Source organism: Alligator mississippiensis, chromosome 1, assembly GCF_030867095.1.
Source record: "Alligator mississippiensis isolate rAllMis1 chromosome 1, rAllMis1, whole genome shotgun sequence".
NCBI lineage: Eukaryota > Metazoa > Chordata > Crocodylia > Alligatoridae > Alligator > Alligator mississippiensis.
The window spans coordinates 124532796-124545525 of NC_081824.1; the positions used below are offsets into that span (position 1 = coordinate 124532796).

At 41.6% G+C, this 12730-nt stretch overlaps 1 protein-coding gene across 10 annotated transcripts in view; it reads left to right on the plus strand.

Moving 5' to 3' along the window:
* UTRN (utrophin) overlaps positions 1-12730 on the plus strand; it is a 631944-nt gene that overhangs the window by 191831 nt on the left and 427383 nt on the right. For all 10 annotated transcript variants that reach the window (XM_019488372.2, XM_014605522.3, XM_059713704.1 and 7 more), the window contains 6 exons: positions 1186-1389; positions 2498-2679; positions 3706-3856; positions 5736-5855; positions 6913-7014; positions 12289-12396. In XM_019488372.2, the coding sequence (XP_019343917.1) occupies positions 1186-1389; positions 2498-2679; positions 3706-3856; positions 5736-5855; positions 6913-7014; positions 12289-12396 (867 nt within the window). The remainder of the gene's footprint in view (positions 1-1185; positions 1390-2497; positions 2680-3705; positions 3857-5735; positions 5856-6912; positions 7015-12288; positions 12397-12730) is intronic.

Genomic DNA, 12730 nt, shown 5'->3' on the forward strand with positions numbered 1-12730 from the left:
CCTGTGTGTGAGGAGTGGTGCCGGGCCCCCAGAATCCAGTCCCAGCATGCGGGGCAGGAAGGGGCTAGTACCAGGCCCCAGGGCCGACCTGGCTTGTAGTCAGGCCCCGTGTCACTCTCTTCTGGCCTGCATGGGCAAAAGGTTGAACACAAGCTTGGTGCAGGGAGCTGGACCCAATGAACTTCCAAGGTCCCTAATGGCCTTACAATATACAGAAGTGTGTTAGTCCAGTGGTGCTCAACCTTTTTATCTGGTGGGCTGGATAGGCAGTGCCCGGTCCCTCTGCAGGCTGCATCTGACTGGTGGACCGAATCTGGTGCCTGGGGCAGGCATGGTGGGCTCCATCTTGCTGTGCAGAGAGGACCGGGGGATAGCCCGTCCATGATCCAGCTGTAAGGGGGAAAGTGGCTTGGCCTGTCCCCAGCCGGGCCCTGCAAGGAGGAGAGGGAGACTGACCCAGCCCCAGTCCAGTCCCAGGGGTGGAGGTATATGGCTTAGCCCTCAGGGAAGAAGAGGGTGTAGTCCAGCCCTGAACCAGCCACACAGGGGAAAGGGACATGGCATAGCCTTTTGGGAAGAAAAGGGTATGGCTTGGCCCCAACCTTGCCAGTCAGGAGGTGCAGTCCAACCCTTGGGGGGGTGGGGGGGTGGTCTGACCCTACAGGGGAAAAGGGGAATGGCCCAGCCCCCCTGGCTAGGTGGAGGGAAGGGGGCATGGTCCAAACCCATGGGAGTTAAGGAGGAGAAGGGGTATGGGTTGGCTCCAAACCAGCTGTGCAGGGGGTAAGGGGTATGGCTTGGCCCAATGTGGCTAGGTAGGGGGGAAGATCATGACCCAGCTCCAACCCACTGTGTGGATCTTGGGAATTTGGCAGTGGAGAAGGGGTGGTAGTATTAATTGCCACTGCTCCCCTGCCACCAAATTTCCTGACCCGTGGGGAGTCCTGCAGGCTGTATTTCGCCTGCAGGTCAGAGGTTGAGCACCCCTGGTCTATGCTACGAAATAACCAGTCCATGGACATTAACCATGTCCAGTATGCCAACTTTAGAAGTTGGCATATTGGACATGTGTCACATCATTTAAATAGAGCCAGGGATCTCTGACAATACATGTTGCCAGTTTTAAAACCAGAGAGCTCTTCTTGGTATTTCTGAGATGTCACTTTCTTTTTTTTTCCTGTGTAGAATGTAATGCCAGAGGATGAGCATGGCAATTCTAGAGCGGAAACCCCTAGCACTGTGACCGAGGTAGATATGGACTTGGATAGCTACCAAATAGCTCTGGAAGAGGTCCTTACATGGTTGCTTTCAGCTGAAGACACATTTCATGAGCAGGAGGACATAACTGATGATGTTGAGGAGGTCAAGGAACAGTTTGGTACTCATGAAGTAAGTTTCTTTGCTGGCAGTTCTTCTATTTGATTTGTCGTTCTTGCTAAAAATATGTACTGCTTGTCATGGCCCTGGCATTAGGGCAGAGTAGCTTTGAGGCCAGGAACCTTGGAAAGTCGAAATCCCTGCTTAGTTTGTGGACCCTAGGGAGGCAGTTGGTTTGGGAATCTGACCATTTTGGGGCTTCTTAGTTCTAGGCTCTGGGGTCTCCACAGGGAGCATTTAAGTCCTGACCTTGGAGGCTCTCAGGGCTTCCAGATGTCTTCTGTGGAGCCAGGAACCTAGAAATCTTGGGAGTGCACTCCCAGGTTCATGAGTCTGGGGCAGCACCTGTATTTGTAAACTTATGAGGAAAACATGTTTTGAATCCGAACAAAATCCTATTGCAAAGTGTCCATATTTCCTGCCATTCTGAAAGTCCAAAATGTAACCAAGACTACCACTGATAATGGTTGTATTGCATTATTAAGACTTATGACCTTGAGTTGTGCATGGTTGTGTACTAAATTGTGCCCTTTATTCTTTTTTTAAACAATGGAGTAACTGATTGTTAGAATATTCACTTCAGCATGCAGCATGTGCTCATTCTTTATCAGGGTGCATGATGGGGATTTTATAGACTTTGCAATGGGTTATGGGGTAGATCCAATGAGCAATGGTGATTTTATATCGATTGGGGAGTAGGCCCTATGTAGACTTTCTACTTTTTTATTAACTAAAATAATAATTATCTTTTCAGTGTTAAAATATATATTTGCTTCTGTGGAGTAGACTTTGGATTTTGTTTAAATGTCTTTTTTCCTACTGATCTATTTCTAGTAAAAGTTCTCAGTGTGTATATTTAAAGGTTGCCTTCTGAACAGCAGTCATTTTTCTGAGGCCAGGTCTGTTTTAATTCCTCAATTATCTCCTTGTTTTACTGAAACATTCGAAGTTTTCTCATGTAGAAAGAAATGGATCTGCTGGTGTTTGTGAATCTGATGATGGCAGCTTATTTTGCACCATAGTGGTTTAAACATTATCAGTTTATTAAGACTTAGAAATTCATAAATTCCGGATGATAGCTCATCAGTCATGATGATGAGGCTGGTTGTACCTTTTCCAGGCTTTTATGATGGAGCTGACTGCACACCAGAGCAGTGTGGGTAGTGTTCTGCAGGCTGGGAACCAATTAATAGCCCAGGGCAATCTATCTGAAGAAGAGGAGAATGAAATCCAGGAACAGATGGCTCTGCTTAACTCTCGGTGGGAGTCTCTCAGAGTGGAGAGCATGGACAGGCAGTCCTGGTGAGCCACACCCTTCAAATACTACTTGAAAAATAGTTCATGGGACTACTTAGGGTGTTTATATATGTGCTCCAGGGAAAGTGGGGGAGGGAGGCACTTTAATTAGTGTTGCTCTGAGAGCTGCTCTAATTTTAAGTGCCCAGATCATCACATGTATCAGTGTCCCCACAGTGAAAAATGGCAGTGGGGGTGCTCTACTAAAGCTCACAGAATGAGCCTTAGTTAAAGCACCCTTGTCACCACCATGGGGACTTTGATACATGTGACACTGGAGTCTGCTGGAGCATAATAATTACTATGCTCCAGGAGACTCAATTAATCACGTCTGCTCCAACATGCTGTAATTACAGTGCATTGGAGCAGCCTCGATGCATGTTTATAGGTGCCCATAGTTATCAGATGGGCAGTTGTGTTGTATCTTGCTTTATTTTCTGAATAAATTTTTTTGCGATATTAAATCTGCCCAGTTTGTGCCATCTAGAAAATGCCCATTTTCATAAAATTTCTTGGTAAGATTAAAAAATAAATCTCTATTTTATGAAATTGTAATATGTTATTCACTGCTGGTATATAGTACTTGCACAAATCTTAATTTTTAAAATCAATTTAAGTTTTAAATGTTAAACCTTTAATCAATGTGATGAGAAATGCGCTTGGCTTTATTTTGATGACTGTTTGTAGGATATTTTTCTTTGTGCTTTATTACAATTTGAACTGCATGGTAAGGGAGAAACAGGATTTCATAGCAGCTCTTGGTGATATCTTTTTCAGGAGGGAATTAGTAATGCAAAAAACAAACTTTAATAAATGGCTAGAGGAATTTGTATTTGCAGTAGAAGAGTCAACAAAGACACTTATGTATATATTTTAGTTTAGAATTAAATGCTGCAGTGTTTATCTAGAAATACTTAAGGGGCTCATGGCCAGGCATATTCCTTCTTTATTCATAACTAGATCTTTTATTCTTTCCTTGGCAAAGCCCTTTGGGAATCAGTCTGCTTTTGTTTTCTTTCCTCCCGTGAGCAGCCTGCACGATGTATTGATGGAACTGCAGAAGAAGCAATTGCAGCAGTTGGCTGACTGGTTGACTGTCACAGAAGAGCGCATTCAAAAGATGGAGTCTGAGCCCTCCGCTGAAGTTTTAGAGTTGCTTCAAAAGCAGATGGAAGAACATAAAGTAAAGCCTTTCTGTATTGTACATCATGAGGGGGAAAACATAAGGTCTAATAACAAAAATACTCAGCTGCGGCAGCAACTTCAGGATCTTTTTTGAGGCAGGGTTTAGACCTCAGTCTACTGAGGAAGTATTTTGTGATGGCTTTGATGTGAAAGTGGATAGTGACAAGGAGAAGGGAAATCAAATCCATTAGAAAGCACTTTGTTAGTTGAGTCATAGCACCTCTACTGGTAGTGGCTTTGGCAGTAGCTGTGAAGTCTGCACATGCACAGCAGCTTCTCTGTGGTTGTGGCTGTGTGCCAGTAGCAGTTCTCTTGGCAGAAAGCTTGCAAGGTAGAGACGGGCCTGAAACCTGCTTCCTGGAGCTGAGCCTGGCCTGCTGACCTGTAGGTGCTTATAGCGGCAAGAGGGCTTTTAGATGCTCATTGCTCTTCCAGCTTTGATCGCTTTGATCAGTATTGAGAAGAACATTCATCTGGTGGTGGCACAGCTTGTGAACTTCTTTGCCATTATGGATGTATCTTAAAGGCCATGAAGGTTAAAACGGTACTAAAAGGGTAGGTTTTGCCCTGGATAATTGATCAGACTTTCCATGTCCTGCTCTTGCCTTGTGGTGGCTTCTTCCCTTCCTTTTGCCAAGTGCCGGCATTTCATTTGACCTTCATGCATATGTTTATTGAAAATGATTTAGGGTTCTGTGGGATTAAAGGTGCCATTGAAAATGTAAGACTGCAGGCATTTATTTTGCGGAGGTACTTGAAGTGTTGTTTTGTAACCTTTTATCTTATTCAGGGGTTGTCTGAATAATCCCTACTGCTTATGGAAGCAACTTGGTTTTACATTTTATGATTTAGAGATTTATTTATAGAGTTTTGGAGATCGGAAGGTATCTCAGTAGATCATCAAGTCTGACCCCTTGCCTTGAGCAGGATAGAGCGCTGGGGTCAGATGACCCCAGCTAGGTGTTTGTCCATCTCGTGTTAAAGACCCTCAAGGTAGGGGAGAGCACCATGATGATCTGATATGGATAGCAATACAATGACAGATAGTATCAGCAGTGAAACTAACAGTGTAGCTGGTATTAGCAGTAAAACTGAGAAGAATTTGAGTCCGCCCAAGATGGGTAGTGTGCAGTGCCTTTCTGACTGGGTGTCTATGGGGATTTCAGAAGGTTATCTCTGTTTGAATAGCTGCCCACATTAATCGTGTAAATTTTAAATGGGGATTATAGTTGCATTTACAATCTTACAATTTGTAGTTACAATAACTATAAGCTACTGCTAGCTAACAGGGCTCTCTGTTTTTTGTAATTGCTGTGTAGTCTCTTGGGAATGATCTCTGAACGTAATATACCATGTCATTTAACGCATACGGTTAGTTGTCATTATTGTTCCCTCATAACCTGTTAAAAGGCAAGAGTGCTTGCTAATTTAGTCTGCTGTTGGCCTCCAAAATTTGATACTTTATCTATAGCAGAATATTTTTATAAAAGCTCTAAGCTTATATGTAAAATTATAGGTTCAGAAAGACAACGGGTTAATGGACTAAATATGAATTTTCAGGCATCATTTTTTATACTTTGGTATGCCAATAGAGTTTTTTTTAATGAAGTCTAACAAAACAACAAATATTGGAGATTTTGATAAGCTATAAAATACCTGCTCATATTTTTAAATATTTGAACATAGATTTTAGGTCCATTGAACTCTCCAGGACCATATAGTTCTATTTGTTTAAATTTTGAAATGACTCTTGTTGGTAAATTATTGTTTAATGTTGAATCTTAAGCACTTTGCCACACAATTGTTTATATTACTATGGTTAGAAAGGCTGATTCCCCCAACTGTTCAATGTCTGTAACCATTGATTTTGTTTCTAGGAGCTGCAGAATGACCTTGAGGCAGAACAAGTTAAAGTAAACTCACTAACCCACATGGTGGTGATCGTTGATGAAAATAGTGGTGAGAGTACCACAGCTGTCCTGGAGGAACAATTGCAGGTAAATGTATTGTATGCTTTCTGGTATATGCAGTGGTAGGTTGTTTGCTATCTCAGTACAATAGTTACAATAATTTAATTTTGAAGCTGTTCTAAATAAATATCACCTAATTGTTAATCGACCTAATTCATATTTTTTCTCCTCTTGTAATTTGTCTGTGTATTTTGACACCTGTGGTTTGATAGTATGTTTCATGTATTTAATGTAAAATATTAAATCCAAGTGCAGAAAGATATTTTTTCTGAAGAACTTGGCTGGCAAACCTAGGAACACAGAATGAATTTATCATCTGCTGAGTACAGACATGACACCCATCAGTTTAAAAAATAGACCCATTTGTATTTTGTAAACTAATTTTTAAATCTGTTATTTATGAAAGATTGCACATGAACATAACACTAGCAATATCAATAACAATATCAACATAAAGAATTTATTAAAATTACCAAGAGTAAAATGTATAAATGTATGTAAAGCAGTTAGGAGCCCAAGCCCTTTTACAGACGATAATTAATAACAATCAGTGCAAATCAAGTGACATGCACCTTTTGAAAAATGTATACTGTTGGCAGTTTCATTTGTGGAACTATTCAAACGTAGTGGACTTATGTAGCGGGCTTTTATTAAGCCTTTTGTATAAATAGTTTTAATTGAGATGTTAAATGTGATGAAAAAGTATTTTAAAGTAGTTACTGTGGTATATATTTTCAAAATAATTACTATGGTATTTTTCAAATGACCTAAAATAAGTAGATTCTACCTTGGCATAAAATGGGAGATATTTAAGGGTGCGACTTAAACAATGACTGAGTGACATATGTAAGTTTGCTCTTGTTGAAGAGAAATTTGTTTTACTTACTCCTGGAGGAAAAGGGGCCAAAACTGAGTCCCATCCTTATGCTTTATGTAAAGCAAGAGTGGCAATTTTAGGTTTGGATAATAATATTTTAGAAAGTGGCATTATAATTTAGAGAAAGTAATTTATGATTTGAAAATCTTGCTTTTTTTAAGGTTCCTAGTGGGCTTTTAACTGTTTATAAATGTCTTGCTATTCTAGAGACTTGGTGAGCGCTGGACAGCAGTTTGCCGCTGGACTGAAGAACGTTGGAACAAGCTGCGAGAGATTAAACTACTGTGGCAGGAACTCTTGGAAGAGCAGGTTAGTAACTGTGCAAAACTTAGAATCACATGCATAATTGTACTACTCATTTATTCATAACAAATAATTTGACAAATAAACTGAATTAAATCACTTTTGTCTGGGACTTGCATATATCTACATAGAAATAATACGTGTTGTGTGAGGACCAGAAGATCTAAATTCAATCCAGTAATAAAGGATTCTGAGATTTTATATCTGGTACCTAAGGACTATTAAGCAACTGAAGAACTGAGCAAAAAGCTATGCTCTGTGACAGAGAAACCTGAAGAACCACTGATTTTCAGCAAGCCTTGATAGGTTGGGGTTCCTTTGGGAGAAAAGTGAAATTTCTTCTCAAGTGGAGAGGATTAGACTGGACTGGAGCCCAGTGAAATAGTGCAGGGCTGGCTCTATTATTCTCCCTGCAACAAAGGAGAACTTGGGCTATGTGGCAACCTTGCCAAGAGGTGAATCTCTTTGATCTGTTTTGTTTTTGCTTTTTCTAATGGCAGATAATTTGTAGTGACTAACTTATTTCAAGAAGTAAGTCCTGAAGCACTGGATTGTAATGGATTTTAATTGATACTAATTAGGCAGGAGGCTGCCCATTCTTGCCCCAATGCCAGGGGGTGCTATCTGCAGCTCCGTTCCTCCCCTACACCATAGCCCAAGCCTCGCAGATGGCATCCAGGTGACACAATACTCCTGCACTATGGCTGGACCCAGCTTAGCCCTCTTTGTCAGGCCTTGGATGCACATGCATTCATACCACCCTGCTCTCACTAGGGCCTCTCACGCTCCACTCCCTCTCACAGGGTCTCTTTCACACATCGACAAATTATACCGCCTTGCTCCGTCTCGGAGTGGGCCCCTTCAGCTATAGGCTTTATCTAGGGCACACCTTGGCTGGCAGACATACCATCTTTTGGGCCTTTCCCATGACTCGCACCAGGGTAGTGGCCAGTCAGTTACCCATCCGGGGCCAAACTTGCCCTGGCCCCTCCCAGGGCAGCTCTATACAGACTCACGCACACACCGGGCTCCCAGTTCTCTAGTTCCCCCCTCGCTGGGGCTCCACCTCCGCCCCATCACTGAGGCTATGGGGCTTCCCTCCCTGGTGGCAGCCCAGGTGGCCGTAGCCGAGCCTGGCCCCATCTGCTATCCACAGTGATATGGGGGCTAGGGGTTATTGAGGTGCACCAATCCACCTTCCACTGGGGTGGTAACTGATCTGGTATTTTCCTGGAGGCTCCCGTGCCACTGGGAGCCCCACCAGGCCACCCACTCCTGGCAGGGTGCAGTTTTGGGTCATGCCCAGGACCAAGAGCCTTCTGCTCCTACCTGCAGATGTTCTCATACAGCAGCTCACCCAGGCAATGTTTCCTGCATGGCTACCAGCAGCAAACTGCTCTGTTTTATATAGGCAGCCATGGTTCTGAAATGGCCATGCAATCAAGCACCTGCTGGCTGCTTGACTCAGCTCTTAAAGAGGCAGGCACCAACAGTGCCCTGACACAGTTAGTAATATTTTGTGCTGTGTTTTTTACCAGTTGTATTTTTAAAAAAAAATCCTTTATTTGGTTTTAAATTTTGACAGTCTATTTCATTGTTTTTATATTGTTAAATTGAATAATCCTTACTCCTTTGTTCATAATAAAACTCCTGTGCATTCCTTGAATATAATATAGAAATTGGGGTATCAAAACACAATAACAAGCATCTCATCTTTTATGATCAATATTTGAGCTATATAACCTGTGTAAGATTCTACTGGCATTAGGCTGTCATTAGCTAACAATGTACATTTATATTATGTTGAGGCAGTTCAAGAATTTGCAATAGATTTATTTTGAATCTGTCCATACATCTCTAAAATAACAAAATATTTTTAATTTTTTTAAGGCTAGTGAAGAAGGGAGTAAAGTCGAAGTTGTTGCTTATTGACCATGACAATAAAGCAAGTGAATTCCTAAGTAATTGGTGGCCTGATAGTTCTAGAAGGTTTCCAAAGTGTGCTGTAAATGCTGCCAACATTGACAAGTGTGCTTGTCACCCAGGCAGCGTCCACACAAAGTGGATGTTTGGTTTCCCAGGGACAAGTAGTGGTGATGCACCTTGCGCTGCCACTACTTGTCCCTGGGGAATGCCCATGCCATGCATGCTTTGGTGTACAGCAAGTTACCCTTGGTGGGGTAGGGTAGGGGAGGCTGTGGCCAGTAGGCTTACCTGGGGTCCTTGGGGGCCTCCTGGGGCTATAGCAGCAGCAGTTCTGCTGTGCAGAGCTTGGCCAGCAGCTGCAATATGGCTCCGGGCGGCCCGGCTGTGTTTTTGAGTGGTGCGCACTGCCTATGTGTGTGCTGCTCTGCTTTTTTTTTCCTGCGGGGTTTTTTTTTAGGTTTTTTTTTTGTTTTGTTTTTTGTTTGTTTGAACTCTGGATATCCCAAAAAACCCATGGGGGCGGGGGAAAGCAAGCAGTGCATGCACAGGCAGTACTCTCTTGCAGCACGGAGAACATCTGACTGTGCGGTATGTGGCACCGCAGACGTGTTTGTGGTGCCACATACCACACAGCTGGATGTGGCCCCAGAAGTTAGCATGACTCTACCCTGAAGTTGTAACACATTTTAGAGAGCAGTCTATCAAATGCCACTTATTTGTAAATATGTATTTTCATGCAAACGCATTTTCATGTAAAATTATATATCCCATAATTTTATGGTGGTTTATACATTTAGTTAGGACCCATCTTTAACCAGGAAATGAGGACAGATTATCTAGCTAATGAAGATAGGTGTCTAAATATAGGTATAAATATGTACATAATGTATGTGTGACTGAAAGACGAAAGATTTTTTGTGGGGTCTTTTCCTATGTAAAAAGAAGATAATAGTGATGGAAATGTTAGTTTTTTACTTGTCATTTTATTGTAGGAACTAAGTAGCTCAAAGTATTGTTTGTGTTTTGATGATCTGAGTAAATACACTCGCTCACTCACTCAGATTTGAATCATACATTTGCTATTGCCAAGCTCACATAAGCAACCCTGGTCAGCTAGGAACTCCAAGATAACTGGATATACTGTGTTTACAACCAATTTAAAATTCTCTCAGAATATTTGCATAACAAAAGAAATATTTTAAAGCATTCAGCTGCTGTCATTTTCCTATTTCACCAATGAAATGGAAGGATGAGTACAGAGATTCATTAGCCTTTTGTGGCTGCCTAAAGCATCTTTGGAAGTCAGACTACCAAGTCATCATCATTCTTACCACTCAGGAAACAAATTCCTCATTCAGTGCCAGATATTTCTTAGCACTATAATAATTATGTTTCAGTTTCATAAAGAGGGTTATCTCTGATGGCCAAGTTAGCAGAGATTAATTGAAGGGCTTTTTAACTTATCTATTCAGTACAAAATGCGCTGGTTGGAACATTAGCTTGATTTTCTAATGCGTATGTGGTGGTATAGCTTTAAGTCAGGCCTGGAACTTCCATCACTTACATTTTGCTGTCTATACATTTACGTATACAGTTTATACTGGAAGTGAAAAGTACTAGTGCTGTGCAAAGCTTTGGTCGCTGATTTGATCTGGAGGAGATTCAGCCCGATTTGGCAGCCAAATCTCTGAATCCAAATCTAATTAGGAGATCCATTAATCTCTCCGATTCGATTCGGAGAGATTCGACGATTCGGCCATAGATACAGCTTTATATGTTTTTTCTACATACCTCAAGGTACCAGGTGGCTTGTGAACACTGAGATGCTGGGGTGGATGGAGCATCCCATGGGAGTGTGTGGGGGGTCCACTGCCAAACACACAGGGTGCCCCCCCGCGCTCCTGTGGGATGCTCCATCTACCCTACCATCTAAGCATTCACGAGCCGTGCCTGGTACCTCGAGGTATGTAGAAAAAACATTTAAAGCTGTGTCTATGGCCGAATAGCTGATTCTCCGAATCAAACTGAATCTTCAGATTCAGATTTGGCTGAATAGAATTGGGACAGTGATCCGAATCAGCAAATCAAATCACTGTCCCCCGAATTGTGCTGAATCCAAATCGAATACAGCCCGCTTCGCACACCCCTAAAAAGTATGTTACTGTTTGATTTAAGTGTTGCTATAGTCAGTCCTGGGCCAGTGGCAGGACTGAATCCGGTGGTCATTTTAAAATGTAGTATCTCTGAACTGCAAGTTTTGTCTGCAAAAGCAGATATATCCCAGTGGTTACCTTGGGGTCCCTGGAGAGTTAATTGACTACTGGGGTCTGGAGAATTAGGGCCTTGGTAGTTTGCTTTTGTTTTCTTTTTTGGGTTTTTTTGGCTTTTTGTTTTTTTGGTTCCTGCTGTTAAGGTTCATTGAAAGAAGATTGTAATATTTTACACACTTCATAATATCACTTTTTCTTTCAAGTCCACTGCTGTATTTGCCACAGGGATAGTATGTGGTCCCTAAGAGGAAAGGCAGTGGTCTGGACAATTTCGATAAAAGGAGAGACATGACAGTTTTACTGTAAACACATGGCCCACAATGTGAAAAATGTTAAGGAAATTCCTGATTTGTACTACTCAAAAGCAGGATTTTTCAGCTTTTTAAAACAGTATGGGTTTCTATCTCCAGTGGTGTGTGAGGTGTTGCCTGCTAAAATTGTCATAGTTGACTTAGGAATAGACAAACTGGTAATGGTAATGATTTAATGGCATTTTCGATAAATGTGAGCTGCAAGTCTGACCTGTTAGCTGCCAAGGCTAGAAGAGATACACACCATTACCTGCACATATTCTGAAAGCACACTGTTTGGAAACTGTAGTCCTGAATCAGTGATGAGAAGTGGGGGGAAAAAGGCTAGGAGTAAACTAAAAGTTTTATTTTTCCAATTATAAAAATTCTCATTAAAATAAAGTCATGTTGTAAAGCAAAAATTGAAATACTTCATTTTGAAAACGCTGAAACCAAACTGTCAGACTTCTAGAGAAATTTTAGGCTCCTTTTTCAACTGAAACATTGGGCCAAACTTGGCATGAGTTCCTGAAGCATTGAAGCTGACCTGAATGTATTTTTCAGGGGAAAAAAATGACTGGAAATTATTTCACAGGGTTCTAATCCAGTCCAGTATTATCCCAATATACATAGTAAGTATTCCTATTAATGTCAACTGAAATTTGGTACATGTAAGGGTTGCGGTGCCATTTTGAGCTAACATCTGAAAGAATGAATTTGCCCTCAGTTGTGGTGATTTATTATGCTGAAGTTCTTTGAAGCTAGTCCCATGTTGTTTCCTTTCTTCCCTTTAGTGCCTGTTGAAAGTTTGGCTAACTGAAAAAGAAGCAGCTTTAAGTAAAGTCCAAACAAGCAATTTTAGAGATCAAACAGAGCTGAGCACAAATGTTCGGAAACTGGCAGTGAGTATTGCTACCCCGGTCTCTGTCATTTTTTAAAACTTGATTTGTTAAATAGAACCTTATTTAAGATGCATCCAGTCCTCTCGCGTGTATATAGAGACAAATATCTATCTTCCATCAACAGCGCTCCTTTAACGCAGGTCAGTATCCACGGAGGAGTCTTGTGTCCTTTTCTTCTGTTCTATCTGCCAGCAGCTCTATATATTACATAGTCTGTCAGGCATCTGTATTTCTTCCTCTGTATGCAACTTGCTTAATGTTGCACACCCCTCTTTTTCCTCAGAACTCTGTATGTTATAAAACTTACTATCTTTCATCCATCTCTGCTTTTAGA